The sequence below is a fragment of the Esox lucius genome, chromosome 23, assembly GCF_011004845.1.
Source record: "Esox lucius isolate fEsoLuc1 chromosome 23, fEsoLuc1.pri, whole genome shotgun sequence".
In the NCBI taxonomy this organism is placed as follows: domain Eukaryota; kingdom Metazoa; phylum Chordata; class Actinopteri; order Esociformes; family Esocidae; genus Esox; species Esox lucius.
This window is the reverse complement of record NC_047591.1, coordinates 21,338,389-21,362,050: the sequence shown is the minus strand read 5'-3', so window position 1 is coordinate 21,362,050 and position 23,662 is coordinate 21,338,389. Positions and strand designations below refer to the sequence as shown.

General features: G+C 40.2%; 1 protein-coding gene across 2 annotated transcripts in view; it reads right to left on the bottom strand.

Moving 5' to 3' along the window:
- Window positions 1–23,662, bottom strand: part of syk (spleen tyrosine kinase) — a 31,306-nt gene that overhangs the window by 4,118 nt on the left and 3,526 nt on the right. Inside the window, exons 2-12 of one of the 2 annotated variants that reach the window (XM_020042689.3) lie at window positions 22,564–22,710; window positions 13,042–13,512; window positions 11,409–11,569; window positions 9,732–9,870; window positions 9,009–9,093; window positions 8,537–8,565; window positions 6,210–6,281; window positions 3,933–4,014; window positions 3,663–3,822; window positions 1,348–1,557; window positions 364–553 (exon numbers count right to left, since the gene is read on the bottom strand). In XM_020042689.3, coding sequence (XP_019898248.2) covers window positions 364–553; window positions 1,348–1,557; window positions 3,663–3,822; window positions 3,933–4,014; window positions 6,210–6,281; window positions 8,537–8,565; window positions 9,009–9,093; window positions 9,732–9,870; window positions 11,409–11,569; window positions 13,042–13,443 — 1,530 coding nt within the window. In that variant the 5' untranslated portion in view covers window positions 13,444–13,512; window positions 22,564–22,710. Of the gene's footprint in view, window positions 1–363; window positions 554–1,347; window positions 1,558–3,662; window positions 3,823–3,932; window positions 4,015–6,209; window positions 6,282–8,536; window positions 8,566–9,008; window positions 9,094–9,731; window positions 9,871–11,408; window positions 11,570–13,041; window positions 13,513–22,563; window positions 22,826–23,662 lie in introns of those variants that run through there. The other variant, XM_010887500.5, reaches the window with a different exon arrangement.

Genomic DNA, 23,662 nt, shown 5'->3' with positions numbered 1-23,662 from the left:
GTATTGTATCTTTCACTTGGATGTTATAAGTTGTAAATACAGCTGAATGAAACAAAAATATTTTTTGTCCGTTTTCATTTCAGGCTGCAAAGCAACAAAATGTGATTATTTTAAAGGGGGGTGATTCCTTTCTATATCCACTGTATTTACTTGTGAATTGCCTAATTTGAATGATTCTTATGTTTGTGACAAGTAGTTTGAAACTCCTTTCATATTGAATAATTTTTTTCCAACAGGAAATACAGAAGTGAATCATGGACGGACATCATAATATGAGGAACTGACAGTTGGCCGAACTCAGATTCAAACGGTGGGTCGGTGGGGTGGCTGTGCACAACGATGATAACAGCTGAAATCACGTACCTTATAATAATTTTCCTCCTCTGTGAGAGCCTTGGACAGGCCGAAGTCACTAATCTTGGCATAGTGCTGAGTGACCAGCAGGACGTTTCTGGCCGCCAGGTCCCTGTGAACAAAATTATGCTCTTCCAGGTACTTCATCCCCATGGCAACCTGATGCACCAGCTCTGTGACGTTCTTCATAGAGATCTGCCTATGGTGGGGGAACGACGGCTCTGGGTTAAACACTAAACAGTGCTTTATCTTGTAGCTTACTTTGTCCAAAGTCCATTTTTTCAGGACTTTTGTCCTTGCAGGTTTTTGCTCCTTCCGATTTAGGTCACTTAGCTGTACAAACTCTAACCTGGGTGTGTAAGTCTTATTTGGACACAAATTGAAAGGAAATCACAAAACCCAGGAGATCCTCAGCACTAAAGGTTGTCACCTTTACATGTACTTTACATCCTCTAAGGCTTTGTTTACACAGGTCCAATTCTGATCTTGTTTCTACTACTAGATTTTCTGACAAATCAAATTGGATGTTGTAACATTAGATCTTTTTTTCAGAGTTGAACTGCCTAAATTATGCTTCTGTGTTGTAAGGGCCAGAGAAGGAATTAACTAATTAGGACCTAAATATATCACATGCTCCACTTAGTCTTCTCATCAATAACGCTAACAGTCCTTTTAGGAAAGACAAAGATGATAGGAAGCTGTGATGTGAAAATTACAGGATGCTTAAGTATCCATATTGGTATTCCCGGCTGCTAGACTAGGAGGCTAAAGCAAAATTCTAAGTATACAGACACAAATGCTGAACTGTCCTGTGTCCCACTGTGACATATCTACACCAGCTCTATGGCCATTGTGTGCGTGTTGAATGGATGGATTCAGCTATCAATAAACGGTTTACAACCTCTGATGTGCATTTGGGATTTGGCCTCACAATAGAACTGACAGAAGCCTCTGTCAGAGAGACTGACCGACTGAGCAGGATCTGGAACGTACCTGTGCTTCTGGAGGTACTTGTGGAGCGGCCCGAGTTCGGCCAGTTCCATGACCAGCATGAGGCTCTCAGCCTCGCAGATGCCGATCATGCGGACGATGTAGGGGTTGTCCAGCTGTTGCATGACGTTGGCCTCACGCATCATCTCCTCCTTCACCGCTGGGTTGTTGTCGTCGTTCTTCAGGATCTTCACCGCCACCGGCTTCTCCGTCCTGCGGGGTGAGAGACGAGGGAGACCTCACTGCTCGGTGTGTACTCATGAGTGTGTTATGAGTGTGTTATGAGTGTGTTATGAGTGTGTTATGAGTGTGTTATGCGCGATGATGTTGATGTTCTTCGAAAAACACCTTCAATCCTATGGGGTTGTATTTTGAGTGGACTTTAGGTTCCCTAACAACAATCAAACATTGGTGCTTGATCAAAAAGGTGGAGACTAAAACGAACAGCCAGAAATATTGGTGCTCAAGGAAAAAAGAACCGGAGTCGCTGGCAACCAAAATGAAAACAGACACCATACCACCATTATGAGCCAATCTCAAGATCTTGTCAAGGTGTAACCTGAAGGAAAAGGTTGAGATACACCACTCAGAGTTTCCACGACATTGCTCCTGTCGTTGCCTTATTTTTTTATTGCTGTACTGTGTCTCAAACAACCTATATGGTTGGATATTTCCATACATGACGTAATGCTTGCAGTCTAGCAGTCATTGTAGCAAAATAAGCATTGTCTGTGTTCAAGAAGCATTGTCTGTGTTTTTTTTTTTTTAAACGTGATAACCCCAAAATATGACACTCAGTGTAAAATGTAGACACAGGCTGTAACTAGCTTTTGAACAGAAGAAAGCATTGTGAAGCTGTTGAAAACCTGATCTGCATAGCCATTTTTATGTGTTTTGGGGTCTAGAGTTTTCCTTCAATTGGATGAATTCCTTCATCTCCTGTATTTTTTTAATTAGATAATTTTTTATTGGAAAAGCAGTTTACATAAACATCTTAATTCTGAATCAGATACATTTGTTCCTGAGCTCTTCCACCCATCTCCAGTTTTAATTTTAGGGTATGTGTTTCTGTTTTCATTTAACATACCATGTGGCTTTTCTCTCAAACGTAACGAAAAAACTAATATGAACCTGTTTTTGTCTGTCTTTAGTTTTGGGCACTGTATCAATAATATTTTTATGTTTTAAGTGGGATTTCAGTCTTTAACCTATTAAGTTCCTTGAGCTTTTGAACCACCAAACAAAAACATTTTTGCCCCCTTCCAAATTTGACGTTTTATTTACAGTTTACAGAACTATTTATGCCTCTGGGACCAACTCATAAAACTGACAGATAGCACCCTTAACAGTTGTATAATCTGAACTGATCACAAGAAAAAATGCTGTATACTGAGTTTTTCCCATGAGAACACTTCAGAGAAGCAGGAAGACGTTTTAGGGATGTGGCAAGACGGTCAAACTGAGTGGAATATATGTCCACCTCCTTTTCTTTGAAAAGCAGTACAAGCCAGATGTTCTGACTGATGTCAAACTTTATTGAGAGTGTAGGATGGCCCACCTTGATCCAAAGTGCTTCCAGTTCTCTCTAAATCAAATGTCTGAACCACTTTTCTGTTTTCCACCTACTTTTGTATAATGTCACTGGTCTGGTGCAGGAAGAATGGTGACAGGAAATATTACATTGGCACAAACTGCCAGACAGAAAGACCAATGAACAACATACTTATAGCAATGTAATGTAGAAGATTTTCTACACATCATCTTGCCACCTACTGTGTCTCACAAGCACGCCCAAGCTATCAAAGCCATACTATGAAACCATCAAAGCCATTTGCAGGCAGTTTAATCCCAGACAGCAGCAAATTGTTCTCTCTCCCTGTGTTCCAACTGTAATCACTGCTGTTCCAATTTTCTGTTTAAGTAATCTCTCCCCACATTCCTTTTCTTGATCCTGTTCCTCTTTTCCTTTCACTGTGCTCAAACTCTTTGAGGTAATGGCTAATACATGTCACTGACATTGTTAGCAAAGCAAGTTAGCTCTGTCAGCTAGTGTCATTCCCACTGAAGCATTTCACTTTAAAATCTTAAATATCTTCTGAGCAAGGAACCGTGAAAGGCATCCTGCCTAACAATGAAACCGGAAAAGGTGAAAAACATCCTGACAAACAAGAGACCCAGCAGAGGTAGAACTCATGATGATCAACTAATCAACCAATCAGTGACCGGAACCGTTAACTGATCCACTCATTGTTTTTCCAAAAACATCCAAGAACATCTTTTTATAAATTTTTTTGCATTGTGAAGAGTGAATGACATACTTCCTCATTTTGTAGATGCCCTTCATGACAGTTCCGAAATTCCCAGAGCCCAACTCTCCGTCTTCCAGGAAGAGCTGTGAACGGTCTACAGTGGAGGTCCTCAACTCGTCTGGATCAGCGTACGGACTCTCATACACCTCCGTGTCCATCGGCATGGACTCTGCGTTAGACGGCACAGACAGACAGACAGACAGACAGCGTGATGACATCCAGTACCGTGTAGTTGTGGGCTACAGTGGCGCACGGAAGACCGTTCAAAATGTCACTGACCTCTGCTGACCAGGCTATTTGGTCCTCTGGTTTCATAAGGGTTTTGGATTTCTGTGGTTTTGTTGACGGAGACACTTCGGATCTACCGCCGGATCGGGGAGAGATGGTTTAAAGTTAGAATGATACTGATGGTACACAAAACCGCTCTTGCGATTACAAGCACAGCACTGTCGGAATGTAACCTCAAATAGTTGAATTGATCGGTTCATTGATTGATGAGACACACAAGCACGACTGCCCCTGGAACATCAAGCAGAACACCAATCGTTGTCTCCTTCATTGTACCCTTAGTTTGGTGATTCAAATAAGCCGGCGTTTTATTTTTGGCGTGGCCCTTCCAAAAGGGAGCCTCACGTGGATATTAGAATTTAGTTCATCACCTTCGGAATACTCTGAATACCTTGTTTGGTCGTGCAGGAAGTACATAGTTTTCTCCAAATGTACAGATGCTACTGTAGATGTCTTTGTTTCAATTATCCTAAGCATGTCATTGGAGACTGCTGGTCAAAACAGAAACATCCCTTGTTTTATTTTTAGTGGCCCAAAATAGAGTAAAATTTACACTAAATAAGGTATGTTTTGGATTAGCAACATTCTTTTTTTGTAATATGCTGTGAACTTGGAGAAAAGTCTAAGACTTTTTTAGTATTCTTAAGTATTCTTAAGGTGCAGCATATCATATTACAGTATTTACAAAAGCATCCAAAACGTCTTCGTATCGACACCTGAACTGAATAGCCTTAAATTATATATTTTTTGTATTGATTTGTGTCTCACATCACTGCAATACCAGGGTAGACATGAAGGAGAATAAATTCTGCATCAAAAACAAACAAATAAATGGAATGAATGACTCACACAGAAGGTTAAAAGGAAAACCAACGGCAGATGTCAGGAACTCAAAAATACATTTAAAGGAGGGGTAGGAAACAAATGTAACCAGAAGCCAGTATTGCAGCCCATACAAATCATCAGTTAACCTGCAATAGATGTGAGCTGCATTCAAACATGAATCACTCACCATTTGCCTCTTACCCCTGCTTTAAGGCACGGCATGCCTAGCTTAGGAAGCATTCATTGGCCTAACTCACGTATGTACAGACATGTAATCATAGTTATAAAGCAGGAGACCTACATCTGTAAATGTAATACCTTATCAGTGCAGTCAACGTGTTAAATTGAACCCGGGTAACTTCCTCACATCTCAGGGCTGAATTGTAGCATCCCATCACTGCAGTATTTGTGGAGTAGCTCTTCTTCTAATGGTCAAATTAACTTGCTTACATACTTAGTGGTCTGGGGTTTAAATAAAACCCAATCCTACTCTCTCTGTTGACAACAACAGTAATGTTCTGCAATACATAATATTGTTTATGTATAACAATTGTCTGTGGATTGCAAAATCACGGTCTTCTTGTAATTACCCAGAGTGGCCTATAGGTGGTGTTAAAGTTCTAACATATCTTTTAGTTTTTTCTCCAAAATGCTGTGAAGTCAAAACAAATTAACTTGTGCAATGCCAAACTGATACACAAATAGCATTTATCCTACCTTGTCTTTTATGGATGTGAGCATTTAAACTCAGTTAAGAGTCCAGTCTGTAATGATTCAATGTTAAAACTGAACTTGAAGAAAGTAAAGCTTAGGACATCGGAAGATTTTGTAGTTCTTACATCCACCAAATGTAATTCTACGAATCAATTTGCATGTTTTACTCACTTTTAAATGTTATTAATTTTGCCTTAAATACATAATGATGTTTTCAAATATGGTATTATTTTTTGTTGATGTGCTATTATTGACGTTTTTCAAAATCACCTAACACAGAAATACTCTCCAAATTGACACAAATCACACCGAGGTGACTTTGCACTTACGCACAAACACTATTTACATCTGACAGCTGCGGATTATTAAAACTCTGAAATGTGCTCTTTTCCTCATGCCGTTTTGCGTGTGGGCAACACTGTGATGTGTAAGTAGTTTCGACTTGCCTTCTATGGGGACATGTGTTCTGTCTGTTTAATTCAGTACGCCAGCATAAAATTACATTTCTGAGGTTGTCTACCCACAACTTCACATGCCTGGTGGGGATATGTGTGGAGGAAAGGATGAAAGGGTGCAGGTAAGTTCAAGAGTTTTGTTAGTAGGTAGCAATTCCACACTAGCAAAATCACACTAGCAAAATCACACTTTGGAGGGTTAATGGATGGGGGATGCACAGGTCCAACTGTACCACTGTGAGGGTTAGAAGAGGGAGGAGGTGTGTTAGTGCACCTTTTTTCGACCAGGTATTGGCAGGGTGTAGGATTTGAGTCTGGAGAACATTCCACCTGCCGCCTCCAATAGCTAGAAACCACAGTTTCAGAGAGTGTCATGTTATTAGTGGAAATGGTTGTTAAAAATCTGTGTGTGTGTGTGGGGGGGGGGGGGGGGGTTTTGAAGTTCCCAAGCTGAACTGAAGGTGTTAAGCTGAAATACTTTTTCTCATCAGAAGCTCTACAAAATCAATATTATTATTTTATTAGTTTTCATTGTCCATGCATTCATTGTAATACTTCATCATTCAAGACAGCAATATAATTCAATCAACACTATGGGGAAGCTGGATTGTGGGGAAAAGCCATAGAAACTGTATCTAAAGTAACTGCTAAGTAAAAATCTCACTTTTAACATGAAATTGTGTTGTTAACTGGTCCTACACATGCAATGATGGCAAACATTTAATTATTGAATGAAATACTAGTCGTGTCGCCTCACCTCATCTGAAAAATCTCTCTCTAAACAACGATGACCTGGCCAATAAGGAGTCACATGACAATTTTCAATGATTTTTTTTTACCAATAATCACACCGACAACGTCCTTACACAGAGAAACAGCTTTTTAGTTTTTTAAAATGAACTAAACTAACCTACTACTGAAACTATTTATACAGTGTTCAACATGTGAAAGCAAACCCGTCCTGCATTTTTTTATGAAAATGCAGGAGTTGTCATGCAAAGCAAAGTCCTGAATGACTATTTACCAAGATATATTTCCTACTGGGGAATTTCCATGGCTTAGACTGCAAAGATAGCAACAATATATTATCAGCTGGGAAACAAAATGCTATTTTTGGGAGTAGAATTTAAAGAAGGGCAGTTGAACAAATTTCTACCATCAAACAAGATCTACAGTTTGCAGTGAAACAAATATAAATATCAGAAGATAGTTTAAAGGGGAAGTTCATTGTTTTCTAACTTGATGTTAGATGGCAAGCATCACTATTGAAGCATTACTTGATGGATGGATGCCAGCATTACTGCTAATTTATTTTTCAATAAAATTAAAACAGTTGGGATAACATGGGCAAATCATCTAAGGTCAAGTTGTTCATCTGGGAACATTCCCTTTAAGGTGTACTTTACTAACATGTAATGGTGTGCATTTGTGCAAATGATTAAATGGGAACTGAACTTGCTATTATGTTTGAGAAGTGAAGTGGAAATCCCCTGTGGTATAATTCATCCATACAGATACCGTATCTTAATTGGATCACCCTGCAGTCGATGACTTGTACTGTATTCAAGGTTTAAAGACACTTAAAAAACACATTCCCCCATTTAAATGATTTAATTTGAACTACTGCAAAATGTAATAACAATTACAAAGAAAAGTACATTCATTATAAACTACTGACTAAAGAGTGACCGCAGACAGATGATCAATCCATTGAAAAGACCCTGCTCCTCCAAGAACACGCGGCCCTTAAAAAAAGAACGTTTGAAAGTGACCTTCGTCTTACAATAGAATGGGTGTCAATCTAATTTTCCAATCCAACAATTTGCTGGCAATTTGGTACTTTTGAAACGGTTTCTGTCGTTCAGCATTGACAATTCACATCTCATCCTGCTGCAGGGTTATTTTCCTGCTATGTAAAACTGGTTTCAGTTAAAACACGTCACCTGTAGACCCCGAAAAACTCCAAACAGATAAATAAAACGCTCACAGATAGAGGAAGTAATGATGGTGAGAAATGTAAAAAATCTAGTGTCATGTCTGGTCAATGTGCCAGAGCTAAGGGCTTTTCTTAGGCACAACTTGCCTAGAAGCACAAGTATAACAGAAACACCACAAACCCGCACCTGCCCTACTGCTATAATAAACCTGTGCCAACACAACAGCATGGCACACCCACGGCATATAGTCTGTTATAAACCGGGTGGTTTTAAATGGCTGGTCAGCATACAACAGGGAGAGATGAGCAAATGAGCATTCAGATCAGATTTAAACCCAGTGCATCTATTTATTTATGCTCATTGGCTGATAGCCATGGCATAGGAGACCATATATCAGGTTATTTCTTTCAAAATGGTGGTGCCATCCTTTGCTACGCCAAATAACACAGTGTTTGTGTTTTGGAAACACATTCTAAAAGACAATGCTTCTTGGAGGATGTTGTTTGTTTCTGTAAACTACATGACAACATCTAATGGGTCTACTGATACCAAATGGGTTGATCATGATTTGTTACAGTCACACGTGCACGCGTGCGCGCACACACACACACACACACACAGAAGAAAAGAATAGCACACATAACTTAAGTGAAAGAGCACTCACATTGTTCGGAACATGTAGTCCAATTCCGCCTAAACAATAAAAAGAAGAAATGCTTACTTTCACAACACATACACAGTCCACAGGTAAATACAGTACGCCCAACTCAATCTCGTTAGGTCTGAAATTAATCCAATCCTACAAAATGATAATTGATTACAACCCACATAATAAATATTTGATTTTGACGCTGGATTTTACTTCCTGTGATATATTGCCTCAAATTAGGCTACAGCCGCTATAGCTGTTGCTCTTCTGTTATTACATCCACATATTCATCTATTTATTTAACTATCCACTATGTCCATACCTATTTTCACTTATTAACTGTCAGCCAATCTATCTGCTTGACCCCCGCTGTCTCGCTCTCTTTCTGTGGGCCTGGTCGGCCTGACCTCAGGTCTGTCTGTCTATTTATCTGTCTGTCTGTCTATTTATCTGTCTGTCTGCCCATTAATTGAGGAGGGATGTGTACCGCGGTTTTCACCCTCAGGTCGAGGGCATGATTCAGTCAGCACACGTAGAAGCCCATCTGGTTTGTAGGAGTAGTGCTCCACCAGCTGGAGGGGAAAGCAGATGTCAGTGGACGTCCCTCTCGTGGGTCATGGAAATCAGGTGTATGACCAGGTTAACACAAAACGGTGTTCAATTAATACTTTGGGGTCCCCCAAAAAACATTGTACATTACATGAATGAATCGTTAAGTATGTTCTAGGTTTCTGTTTTTCCAAGTAAACCGAGAGTGACCTCCGACAGGTCTTGCTAGCTACAGACACAAGGAAGTCCACTAGCGCTGACAAACTGGGGCTCGGTTTATTGCTGGCTTAGCGTTTGATAATGTAACCTAACTCTAATCTCTGGATTTTCTCCTGAGGTATGGAAAGCTGCTCATGTTGTACCACCCAAAAAGGGCAAAGGCTCCAGTAACCATGACAACTACAGCCCAATTTCTAAAGAACTTTATAAAGGCTCCCCCCCCCCCCCCACATACACACATTTACTTTGTCTAGAAGCATAATAAAACAAGCATATATTTTGCTTTCTGACAGTGTACAACCGTTAAACTAAGCTCATGATCCGTTTCTACATTACACACCTTAAGAATCAATGGGTAACCTACAGACTGTACAATTAATTAATTAATCAACAGAAACCTGATGCTCTCCGTTTCGCAAAAAAATACAGACCGCGACGTTACCTGCCACAGGGTGTCAAACTTCTTCCCGTCAGGAATGGAGAGTTTGCCGGCCTTGTCCTTGTCGATGCGATAGTGCATGACCTGGCCCCCATGGAGGAGACACAGCGCGTAGGAGCCATGGAGGTCCCGCTGTCGTATCCTGGGAAGAGACACGTGGAAGAAAGACTGAAGGAGGTAACATACTCAGCCTGGGACACAGGGCCAAAGGGGAAGAGGAACTCCTTTTTTGGATGTCCAGAAATATGCATAGAGAGAGATGTACATGGGTTTCATTTGGGAGGAAAGGGTAGTACAGATACTCATCAACTGTAGTTCCGTATTTCTACTAGGTAACTAAGTACTTTTTATTTCGTTACTTCACACCACTGCTATGGTGTGGTGGTTACTTTCATGAAAAGGAACCACATAATACAGGAAGGAGTTAAGGAATTGAATATGACTCAATTAAAAGGCCCCAAAATAAATGTGAAAAAAAATCTATATGCTGAATTAAGGAACTCTGATAGATTATACAATTACTTCATCCTGGGGTAACACCGCTGTACTACTGAGAAGTGCATTTGAGATCATACAGCAAAAAGGCTCATCTAGAATGTTCTTATGAGAGAAAGCGCAGCAGTCAAAGCCCGCCCCTTTTTAAACCCCTTCCCCCCCCTCATATGCCCCTCCTCTTTTTACACCCGTGCTTCTCTTCTTACACCCCTCCCTCTTTCTCTCACTCCTCCAGTTCCTTGGTCAGTCCAGGAAGTCCTCTGTAAACTGTCACGATGGAAACCACAGCCTGCTTCTCACTGAACAGCTTAGTCCATTGCCAGCACACTGCACCTCAAGCATACAGTATTTTACAATGCATAGTCTAGACTAAAGACTTGATACTTCCTCTGGCATCTTCAATGAAGTAAATACACTCCTCTAGTGTGTTATGTTACTATGTTTGTTACAAGAAAACATGTGGCATGCACATGTCAGAATTAGCTTGGAAAATATTTGCATATTATAAAATGTGCTGAAACTCAACCCGTTGACAAAAAAACCTGTATGCTGTTGTGTAATCTGGGCATTAACAATTACAACATGAATGTACGTTACATTGGAAGTGCATGTGTCACAATAACAGAAACATCTTTGTTTAGATTATCTCTCTGTAGGTTGTGACCAGAGGAATGTTTACGATGGCCATATGGCATTGGGGGTTGACTTCTAAAAACATGGTCTTTGCTAGTTAGAAACGCCTTCAGTGTATATATCAGCTTGTAACCAACATTACAGTGAGAAGATAATGGAACGTTCACCGAATGACATCTGTGCTGCAATTCTCCAATAAACTTGAGCGAACTTCTCCCTCGATTTGATACAGATTCTACATTATTTTACCACTATACGTAACCGCCGATTTCTAACACTGTATATTTTTGTGCGGTCCTCACACGTTTCTGTTATAAGAGAATGAGACAAAGTTATAGGAAGAAAATATCTGGTCTGCTTTTTAACAATAAGCACCATACAAAGAAGTGAACTTAGAGTCCACAAATCCATGGCACAGACCTTTTTTCTAGAGATGAATGACAGAAATGTAAAGACGATCTTCCTGTGTTTGTGGAGACTTGCATTAACGATGCAGCGCCAACACCCACTCATTTAGAGATTTCCTTTACATATTTCTTTTGACTTGCTTACAGAAATTTGCCATTTATACGCGATCCCATCTGGAGGCGTGTTTCGGAGTCCTCGCGCGTGATGGTGTGATGGAACCAGGGCATCTTTTCATGGGCTGTGGTGGCTATCAGCTTCTCCAGCTGAGGTCTCTGGCTAATGATTGCTTGCTCCAGAGCCGCCCCCTGTGAACAAGACACAATGACCTCTGAACTCTCTCTGACCACTTAACAGCTGCTGCAAGGAATGGGGATATTGTAGTTACAGCAAAGTGACTGAGTGTTGGTGTAAAACATTTTGAATTTGTATGCTGTTCTTAGCTTAGTTTTTGACAAGCTAAACAGGGCCATGAGTCACAATGAGCAATGTGAGCTAGTTGTTCTTCTAACTTGACCGATTAAGTCAGTTTCAAAGTGGGGAATTAGACAGTGCTGTGAATTATTCAAGCAAACCCATTAAACCGTATGAGGTTTGCATAGTTCTAACATTGGTCAATGACTGAAGACAGTTGTTCAGACTAGGTGTTGATACTGAAACTACATAGCTTAGCTCTGACAGAACATGGTCTCACCACATGAGTAACCTACTCCATATGCAGTGTAATACACAGTCCCTCAGGGGATGTCTGACAAAAATGTTGCACTAAAATGTACAGTTGTATAATTAGTTATTTGTAAAATAAATAAATAATGGTCTTGGTTGGAGTTATTAAATGTACATTTCTACCCCAGTAAAACACCTGAAAGTGCTATTAGAAATGAGCTAATTTCACTTAAGGGCTGATTTACATAACAAGAGAAAGAATTAAATGCTAGACATATTTATCTCAGTTTGCTTAGTAATTTCCATAGCGTTTGAATTTGTACTGGTATATCTGAAATACTACACAGGACTGTGGCCTTTAATCAGGGGAAAATCAAACATTATGCGTGCGCACTGCCCAGGATCCTGATGCAGTTCCAACACAATTGCCTTCACACTTGTAAACCTCCAGCGGGGCTCGATCAAATATGTGGCGACCGCTACCTCGGAAGGTGGCATCTCAAGCAATCGATATCAGCAAGTTAACATTACCAAATAAACTGCTGTCTTGAGTCTTCTTTGTCATGTTTTTCGGAAAATGGCTCGTAATGTAAATAAGCCCCAAGAAAGGTCACTGAAGTCGTTGTAGAGTACCACCACTGGCACCCACAATCCCTTCAGTTAGCGAAACAGCCAATCAGGCAAACCGACCCGCCTGTCCGCTGTTAGGGAAATTTCTGTAACTTGATGAATTATATTCTGAGTAAAGGACTGAGTCCCAATGTTTAAATGCATAGAGGAGTGTGGGAGAGGGGATCTGGGTTTGGTCCTAGGGGGCATTCTTGATTGGTCACAGTAATTTTAGGGTTAATCATCTACCTATCAGGGTTGAGAAAGTTAACCACATGAGGGAAGACACCATGTCCCTTATGTCAAGCCCAGGACATGTGATGCATTTCCTATACTGATTTAGAGATTATTCACTGTTACTTTGTAACCTGTGTATTCTCTCCTTGCAAGAATAAAACTGTTTATTGTGCATTTGAGTTTTCCTCTGTCTTACCTACCATTTTGGTAAATAGTTTGGACTTTAGAAATTGCCATCACACCGCATAAACCCCCAGGGTCCACTCACCTGCAGGTTCCAGGTCTGTTGCACGTACTCTTTGATCATCTTCTCCTTGAGGTCCTCGAAAGGCCCCACCTTCGGTTGCATGCCTTTGGGTCTGTTGCAGGGCTTCTTCAGCAGACACACCAGGCCATCGGACTCCTGCGAGTGGTAGTCGATCACGTCCACCGGGGTCCGGTGGCTTTTCCCGCCGGCAATGGCGTACATTTCATTGAGCTCCCTCTCAATGGTGTAATGGTAGCACTCCCGCCGGAAGGACACCGACAGGGCGTAGCCCCCCAAGTAGCTGCGGCTCTGCCGTAGCAGGTACAGGCCGTCGCTCATGCCCCCCTGACGGAGGTAGTCCTCCGCGTCCTCTCGGGTGATGTTGCCGTAGAAGAAGGGCAAGGAGTTTACTCTGTCAGACATTTTGGAACCCGGTTCTCGGCTGCACCGTAGATCCTGGACCGAAGCTCAGCTATGACTCTCAATGGAGACCTATGAGAAGACATGGATTCAAAAATATCAAGATATAGATACACTGAACATCAGCTACTTCTTCTATGCAACCTCATTTAGTAAGGCTTGCTTTAAATGGATGACAGATGCAGTACAATAGTTGGTATTAGGTAAAAACTGTAATTGTATTTTGTTTTTAAGAAATAAAAAACACCTCTTTTTGCCGGACCGCGTTAGCACAGCCGGCCAAGAAGACCGAATGTCTCTTACTGAGTGGGTGAGTGACCACCCAAATACTGTAGAGATTACAGATGTGGACTGCCACGTGATCGACCGGGGTTCAATCCTCGCCACGGACCAAACAAAGTAGGCATTAGGATGTGTTCAGGATGGACTGAAACTTCACTGGATACAATCTTCAGTAGCTACATTATAGTAAGCCCAATTAAAATTGTTTACTGTTATATTGTGATGGATGAACTGCACTGACAAGGAACATATTTGATTTACATAGCATAGTGGTTTTCTAAAGAAACGAACCAGCCATGGAGTGACTGGAGTCATTGTTTTCATTATAGGTATTGTCTAATTAAATGTGTTGAATGTGGTGTTGCGATCCTGTTGTACATGTTTTTGGTTTAGATGTTAATAGGTAATGTAGGGAACTAGTTTCGAGAACCGTGGAGTTTTTACTAATTGGTTTGACCATGCAAGAAGTAAACAGACACCACATCTCTACACATGTATAACATGCAACAACACCCGCTGTTTAATTAGTTGACAAGGAATCCAGTCAAGGCAACAACATTCATCCCTTCTTATCATGGGCCAGCAGAACTAGGCTCGCCTGATTTAGTTCCTTGTTTTTAACCAACAACGGGCAAACAATTCCATACATGTTAAATGTTGTATAATTTATTCTATACATTTCCAACTCCACATGAATTTTTCTGCAGTGATACTGTGAAATTAATGATTGACAGTAGTTCTCAGACCAAAAGACACAACACACCGAAGGCAAATGCATCAGATATGCAGTGTTGAACTCGCCTGTAACACTTCACTGTGTTTCTGAGTAGAGTTCAGCGAGCATCGTTCACGCGGTAGGAAATCCAGATAGCACATCCCCTCTCCACGGAAGCTAGAGCTGCCCTTATCAAAATCGAATAATTGATTTGACATGCATGCATAATAATTCATTTACATGCAATGCACACCACAAGATTAAGCTGTTAATGCCGATAAAGTGGGATTGGAGAACTTGATGTAAACACAACTGCAAATCAGCTACACATTTTTTAAGTATTTTGTCATGTGTAGATGTAATTTATATATGGTGGGAACTGCAGCTGATTTCCATACATTCCAACTTGATGGGACAATCTAGGATGAGCCTTTAAATGTCTCTTGCTTTGTTTAGAAAAACGGCATGAGAGAGACTGGTTGGGAATATTGCAAATATAGATATACAGTAAATGCCTATTATGGATGCCAATACTAAAGGTATATCAGATTAAAGGGGCACGGTGTGCCTCTAAACCAAAACACGACTTGTCTCCTCGTTTTCTTCCTGTACCGAACGTGACCGGTGTAGTACTAGCTCCAGGGTGGTTTAAGGTTAGAAGGATAGTACTGACTGGTATAGTACTAGTTAGTCCAGGGTAGTTTAAGGTGAGAAGGATAGTACTGACTGGTATAGTATTAGTTAGCCCAGGGTGGTTTACGGTGGGGGGATAGTACTGACTGGTTTAGTACTAGTTAGTTTTGGTTTGGAAGGATAGTACCGACCGGTAGAGCTGCACAATATATCATTTCATCATTGACATTGCGATATACGCATCTGCAATAGTCACATCGCAGAACGTGCGATTTAGTAAGGTAAACATATATCAGTCTACAATAAAAAAAAAATTCAAATGGATAACTAGCATTATATCTGTCTGATATATCGTCATTTATTGGATTATTGGATACACAGTTAATTATAATAATAATGGTTGACATGCAGGCTCTGCTTGCGCGTGACGAAATGATGAGCGAGGAACAGGCAAAAAATGCAATTGTAGCCACAACACGAGGCAACACGACCAATTTGTTTGATCATTTAAGGCGGCACCACAAATCTTCCTATGACAAGTGCAAAGCATCTCAATGCCGTCCTAAGCAAAAACACCATACAAGAAATATTCCAAACGGCAGAGAACAATCAGATTCAAAAACATTTGACGTCGCCAAAGACATGGTACCAATTAACACGGTTACCAAAGAGGGTTTTAAAAACATTATCCGTTTGCTTGACAAGCGGTATGTAATGACATCACGCAACTATTTTTCTCAAGTTGCCATCCCAGAGCTGTACGTGAAATCCAAGACACAAGTTGAAACAGAGCTGTCACAAGTGGAATATTATACAGCAACAACAGACTTGTGGTCCAGCTGGACAAGTCTGACCGTACACTTTATTAATGAGGACTTCCACCTGAAAAGTCGCTGTTTGCAAACTGGATTTTTCCCAGAGAATCATACAAGTGAGAACATCCCAACAGGGATGAGAGAAGCTTTAGCTGATTGGGGCCTAGATGAGAGTCGTCTAGTCTGTATATTTGTGTTGTATTAGTTTGTCCAAGGTGTTTTAATGTGGGAAGGAGAGTACTGACTGGTATATTGCTAGCTAGTCCATGGTGGTTTAGGGATTAGGATACATTTAGTAGAAAAACATTATTTGAAACATTAACTTGAAATTTGTTTTCATGCTAGTAGTACAGTAAACATCTTACATATTGGCCCTTTAATTAATTTTGTATTCACCCTATGAAATAAGGCATGCCTCCTTTATTTGTGTACTCCAGTAGTTCAAAGTTTAGTTTTGTTCATTTTAGTTGAGTTGTCTGTTAAAGTGAACAGGTTGAGTTGTCAATTAGTGTTCATTGGAAATTACACTGTCAATGAAATGTGTCAATTTAGTAGTTTAATTTGTCATGTGAACAGCATACAGGATAATGGACCGTTAAATGGAACACTTCCTTAGCATTCTGTTACGGCATTGCAACAACAAATAAACAATAAGTGAAGTAAATGGTTCTAAAATAAAATAAGGATACAAAGTTATACGTGCACACACGCACGCGCATGCTCGTCGATGTGTTATATAAACACCCATACATGTACGGCACACACGCAGACCACCTCACACTTATCACAAACACAGCTACAGTTTCTAGAAAACCACCACTGACGAATCAGCATGTTCTGGGTGAGGAGCAACCATCGTCAGGGAAGCACCATTTCCCCCTTGCTGTTGTCGGTGGCTCGCTGCTGCGGAGCAATACGCACCTCCGCTCATCTCCCATTATAGACTTGTTAGTTCAAACATTCAAATGAATGTAGTGGCGTACGTTAGCAATGAGGCACAAGGGCGCGTGGTATATGGCCAATACGCCAAGCCCAAGAGCTTTTCTTGTGCACGACACGTAGCGGAGTGCCTAGACACCGTTTTTATTGGTAATATATCAAACCCGCAGAGAGCCGTATCCCTCGTATAAACCGGTTAACAACACAATTAGAGCAGTAAAAAGTTAGTCTCAAGCACCATGGCTAAAGGGCCAATCTGCATTCAGAATTCAAATCACCTGGTTTATAAGAGACTGTACCACACTGGCCATATACCAGACTGGCTCCTGTCTTATTACTTGAGGTATGGCAACCTGGCTGCTGATCTTTGCACTGACAGGTCCAACTCTTGGCGAGTGTAGGGTTGTAAATCTTAGGGTGTGGCCCCAGAAAGGTCCAATCTCTTTGCAAGTGTTTTCCCTTTAAACATCCTTGCTGCTATACAGCCTACCTGGCACCAAAAGCAAAATATGGTTGCCTCTTCCGGAAGGACAATGATCACCCATCTAAGCAAAAGCAAACTGAATATCAGGGTTCTGGAACTAGGTTTCGTTTTGCGCCAAATTTGTCCTGAGAGAATATTCCACCAGAATATAAACAACACCACAATTAATAGCCTGAACTACAAATTAACTAAACACATTGAAGCACATAATACATTCAAAGACGGCGAGTTAACATATTATTTTCGATCTGATTACCCTCATAAAACAATCAGTGTAAATCTACATTCAGTAAATTATTGTGGTATAATGATTTAGCCTACTGAAAGGTTTGGATCCAGTAGAAATGCCACCAGCAATGGCCACTGCGCTAACTGACTAGCCATTTCATACCCGCTACGTTAGCAATAACAAAATACACACTGCGCTGACAACGGGTAATTTAGTAAATGACATGAATACTGGAAGATTGTCCTACAACATGTTTAAAGGGCAACTTGTGTTTTCTACTTAATGCCAGTATATAGTTTGACAGGCAGTTCTAAAGAAAGCAGAACAGGTTGGTGTGGACAGCTAAGAGGCTCGGCGCTTCTTCTCAAATCTAACAAATCCATTGTGAGTCGTTGCTTGGAGACAGGGCCAACTACATTTATAGTACACTACGGTATTTCATTGGAACTGATGGTCAGCCATGATGCCTCCAGTAAGTTCACTTTCACTCTGATCCCGTAATGCAGACACAAACAAAATCATTTTGTGGAAGTCACCTTGTAAAATGCTGACAAATCATCCCTACACCAACTAAACCACAGAAGTAGGATACCACCAGCTTAGCAGTCAAAGGCACTACATCTTAATGCTGAGGTGCCACTAGACACTGGGCTCAATAGCAGAGTGTGACCGGGAATCTCATGGGCACGTTGGCCTACGGGAGGAGGCAGAGCAGTCCTTGTTTCATCAAGTCGCAGCAACTCCCACAGGCGGTTCAGGCATCCGCAAGCTGATGTGTGTCATTCATTGGAAGATAATTTGGATGAATAAATAAGAAGAATAAACAGATTGAAACAAAGCACGGAAATAACAACAGTAACAAAATAATAATTGACAGAATTTTTTATTGTCAATTCTTAAACTAGTGTAGACTACGTATTGCCCGGCTTCTACAAACAGCATGAACTAAGACAATGGAAGAAAGACATCCTGTTGTAGCCTCAAACTAGCAGCCCGCCTGTAGCAGACAGGGGGACACGAAGGTAAAACTAGCCTTTTACTGAGAAAAACCTCAATGTGTAAAAAAAAGAAGAGAAAGGTAGATGAATACGAATGGGCTGTGTCAGAAATAGATCAAAAAGTCAGTACTACAAAAGATCCCAGCAGAAAGCAGGGCAATAGTTTGCATACAAAAAAGCCATTGGTGTGGTACTCAGATGTGGCACAATATTTTCCACTTATTTTCCTTGCATTTTCCCAGTAAACGGTTTTAGATGACCATCACCCAATAATACAGAAATATTGGATTACAAATTATTTTCTTACAATGAGCACCTACAGGTACTATGAATCAAGGATTGTGCTGTAGATTTGTTCAATAAAAATGTTCATTAAGTCCTCCCCTTCAAGGTACCTACAGGGCAGTGTTCAACCCCTGAAATATTTGTAATATCAAAAATAAAAATTGGGGGGAAGGGGGATTAGGGTGCAGTCATATATACACCTTTTGACTCTTTTTATAGAAAGTCATATATATATATATATATATACACACACACACACAAAATTAAGAGACGATTACACCTTTTTCTTTCCTTTCCAAAAAAGTTGAAAAGGAAGGATCTGAGTGAGGAACACAAGGGTTAAAATTAAGAGACCACTGCAAAAATTGAACGCTTCTGTTCCTTTTTGGAAAGGAAAGAAAAAGGTGCAGTGGTCTCTTTCATTTTTTCCCGAGCTGTATACAGCATACTATCTATGAGGGCCCTGAGTGTCTTTGGAACCCGCCCCTCCCACAGTGTGAACACGCTTAATCCTCGTAGTTCTTCACGTTGGATACGGAAAACAACTTTTCCCCGTAAAATCACCTCTCTTGCTTCCTTTTCTGGCTTTTTTTTCAAAGCACTGCTGTTACAGGGTTTTTCATCTATAATCCATGAAAGAGATACTGTTTACTTACTGAATACTGTATCACTTAGTGAAGCTATGCTACATACATATCAGATTGCTTTCATTGGTTTAACAGAAATACATAATTATTTCTTGAAATAAAAAAATCTTACTAATCTGAAGCATTGGTATAACCTAAATGTTGTGAAAATTATATAAAATGCTTTTATATCAAATTAATATCAAGTAAAATATTAATAACTACATTTACATTAAGTCATTTAGTGAAGATTTTGTTTTATCCGATGTGAGGCTGAGAATAATTATAACATAACTATTACAACTACAACACAGCTCTAAACACTACTTATAATAATCAATATATATTATATTTTATTATTATTGTCTCACATACAGTATCTAATATAAATATACTATATATTATATTAAATACATAATATTAAGTAGATCAAATATTTAACACACTGTTAGTTAGACGCCTTGGTAAGAGTTGAGGTGGAGCTGGGGGTCCCTGGTATGGGTTGTGGAAGGGCCCTGGTATGGGTTGAGGTGCAGCCGGGGGCACTGGTATGGGTTGAGGTGGAGCCAGGAGGTCCTGGTATGGGTTGAGGTGGAGCCAGGGGATCCTGGTATGGGTTGAGGTGGAGCCAGGGGATCCTGGTATGGGTTGAGGTGGAGCCAGGGGGCCCTGGTATGGGTTGTGGAAAGGCCCTGGTATGGGTTGAGGTGGAGCCAGGGGGTCTTGGTATGGGTTGAGCTGGAGCCATGTGGTCCTGGTATGGGTTGAGGTGGAGCTGGGGGGCCCTGGTATAGGTTGTGGAAAGGCCCTGGTATGGATTCAGGTGGAGCCGGGGGGCCCTGGTATGGGTTGTGGAAAGGCCCTGGTATGGATTCAGGTGGAGCCCTGGTAGTCAGGGGGCACTTGATGAGCTGAAGGGCCCACATATTCAAGTGCTATTGGTTTATCTACATTTTGCAATCACAGTAGATTGTCCCAGGGGCCTCTGACCACTATTGGCAATCGGGGTGCCTTGTAAGCCCCTAATGGTGAGAGGCCCCTGGGTCCAGTCCCCATTTGCCCGGTCCATAATCCAGCCCTGCCCTCACATACAGTACACACACTGCGTGAGTGGAATAGAATCAATACAAGCACCCTGTTCTTTTCAATCAGCTGTGAAGGTGAAGCAACACGCCATAATTGCTGACTTGCGGCCATTTCAGAGTGTAATGACGTGATACCATAACACTGCATAACAATTACTTCTGAAAGTCTGTCAAAGCCGCCACCGGCAATTACTCCTGCCATCCCTGCACACTTCAACTTTAGTGAAACCAAACCTGTATGGTTGGTTGACATGGTAGTAGTTGTAGGTTGTCATACGTTACCAGAGACCAATCTGTGAGTTAATTTAAACATTGCAAAAGGAGGTACTGTGCAAACACTGGAATTAAGTTTGAACCATATTGAATCAATTATGATGTAAATGAAAATAGAAATTACGTGAATAGATTTTTTGCATGTCTTTGTTCAGGAGGAGCCCGTCAAAGTGCATTGTTTAGAGGGTAAACACATTTTAAGCAGAAGGAATATGTATCTCATTTAATTACCTCAGGAGAAACTACTTATTTTGCTGAAGGACTCACTGTGTTGCACAATAAACAATGTTTTGTATTTAAAGCAATTCAAATAGGATAGCCGTCATTAAAATCTAAAGGATATTAAGGCTAACTGTGAATTTGTGAACTATTAAGGATGGTATTTTAGTGGATTTCAGAATTTTACCATCTAGCAGAAAATAAAATCATACCGTGAAACTTGTATTGCAAAATAAATAAAAAATAATTTTCAAACAGGTTGCATTAGTACATTCGTAGACCTCCAAATAAGTAAAAAGAAAAAGTAACCAAAAGGAAATAAGCAAGTCGTTTAATAAAAATATAAAAGATTCTATCAGCGACATCATGAGTCAAGGGTTTTGTTCTTCAAAAGCTCAATCGTCTGCCAATATACATCAAAAGTCAGAATTGTTTGAAAAGAATATCTTATGTAATACAACAAATACTAGCAAAGAGTCTGTGAAACAAAATATGTTATCAAATTCCTTTCATCGGCGAAACATCAAATCAAACCACCTACAAGGCTTGGTAAATCCAGATAAACATATATATGGAGGTACCCACATAAGACAGTATTAATTACATTAGTGCCCCAATGGTCATGGTGAAAAGCCACTTCGGTTCACAACTGGTGTCTAGAGATTAAAGAGGGACACATAACCAACATTTAAAATGCAGATTTTTGTTTCCATTACTGGAAGCAGTCTAGTAAGTATTGGGCGTGACATTTAAACCCTGCAAACCAAGAGAAATTGACTTACAATGTCATTTAGTAAGAAGTTGTTAACAGTAGCAGTTGGTGGGAGTGGTAAGTACAAAAAAACTAAAAACAAGACTGCAGTCTTTCTTTGGTCAAACGGTGTCTTCAAGATAAGGAAATGTATACATTTTAGGCCAAACTATGCCTTCAAAGTTGTCTGGGGTTTTGACATCCTTTCTGTATGTTAGATTTGCCACTTCCATTTCAAACATTTGCCGTAGGTCAGAAAAACTCACTAAACCGCCCAGGCAAATTGTTTATAAGTTCCCCCAAATATTTTTGATAAAATAAATTACCAGCATCAATACCTTTGTAAACAATCCTATTATTATTATAATAATAATAATTATTATTATTATTATCTGCCGTCATTGTTATAATTCCTTCCATAAATATTTTTCAAAATTCTAATCAAGACTAGAAAATTGTGGAATTGTGTTGGTTGTCAGTCTGTCAAAATAGAGCAGCAAACACACCCAATTAACTTTGCACTGGAGGAACTCAAATTAAACTCAAAATTAAAATGACTGAGTTAAATAAACCTTGAGAAATGTGGCTACTGTGCTAATACATAAGGTTAGACTACTCCAAGGCAAGCCCTTAAATTTCACCCTCTCTCCAGCCTGTTCTACTTTAGCCCAAGAAACTGACCATCCTCACAACATCTACAACCTCTGACCCCAAGAACCATATCGATCTGAACAACCCCAAAGTTCCATTCCATATGTACAATATTAGCTGTAGCGAATGCGGATTTACCTTGGAAGAAACTTCTGCACCACTGCCTCTACTGCAGTCTGTGGCCCTTCGCTGAGGCAACCATGTTCAACTGGCAGCGGGGCTGAGCAGGATGTTGAGCAGGTCACTTCAAATGTTGCAACACCAGGAAAAGTTTCTTCTGAGGGCCTGCAAACGTCAAAATACCACAATGCACAGTTGTAGTCAATTGTATAGTTAAAAGTCAGTTTGCTACTATTCTACATTTGTATGACAGCCTTTTACATTGAAATATATTTTTTTGTTTTTTTAGGCCAACTGTATATTAGGAAGTGGGAGTGTTTTTTAAGGTTCCTCTTTATTTTTGGCTTGCTCAACTTCCTTGACTGTATTGATGTTGTTACTTTTTTCTTTTTCCGAAACACTGTCATGACTGACTGATCTCCCTTGACTTTGTTTAATAACATGTGCAAATCCTGAGTAAAGTGAGGTGAAAGTGTTAAATTAAATGCACCCTTTCTCTTCAGAATACACACCACAGTATGAGGTCTAAATGGAGTTCTGTAGCTTCCACCATTACAGGAGATATGTGGTTTATATATTGTGACATAGCATTTTTACAGGTTGATGTACAAAGTTTTTTAAAAGACAAATCAGATAAAACAAGGTCTGCTTATTGAGAATACCCTGTATGTAAACTAAAACATTGAACATGTATGCTGAAATGTATGCTCTACACTTGTTATGATTTACAACTCATTCAAAATATTTTGCAGTGGAATTCAGTACATTTATTAAAATGTAATTAAATGTTATTTTTTTCATGTAAACATCATTTATAAAAGGTAAATTATGCCTCTTTAATAGTCCCAAGTAAAAATTATAATAGTCAGAATATAGCTTCAGCTGTTGTGCCTGTATGCTCTAGTGCCAGTGGGTGTGTGTAACTGTGTGTGTGTGTGGGTGTGTGTGTGCATGTGTGTAACCAATCAAGTAGGACAATCAGGTCACACTGAATGCAAAGCTCAGGAAGTTACAGCTGGGACTTTTGTCTTCGATGCAATGCCCAATGAATACCCTCAAAACATTTCGGCAGACTAAAGTTGAGCAGATTACAAAAGACACTTCAACAACAACTAAA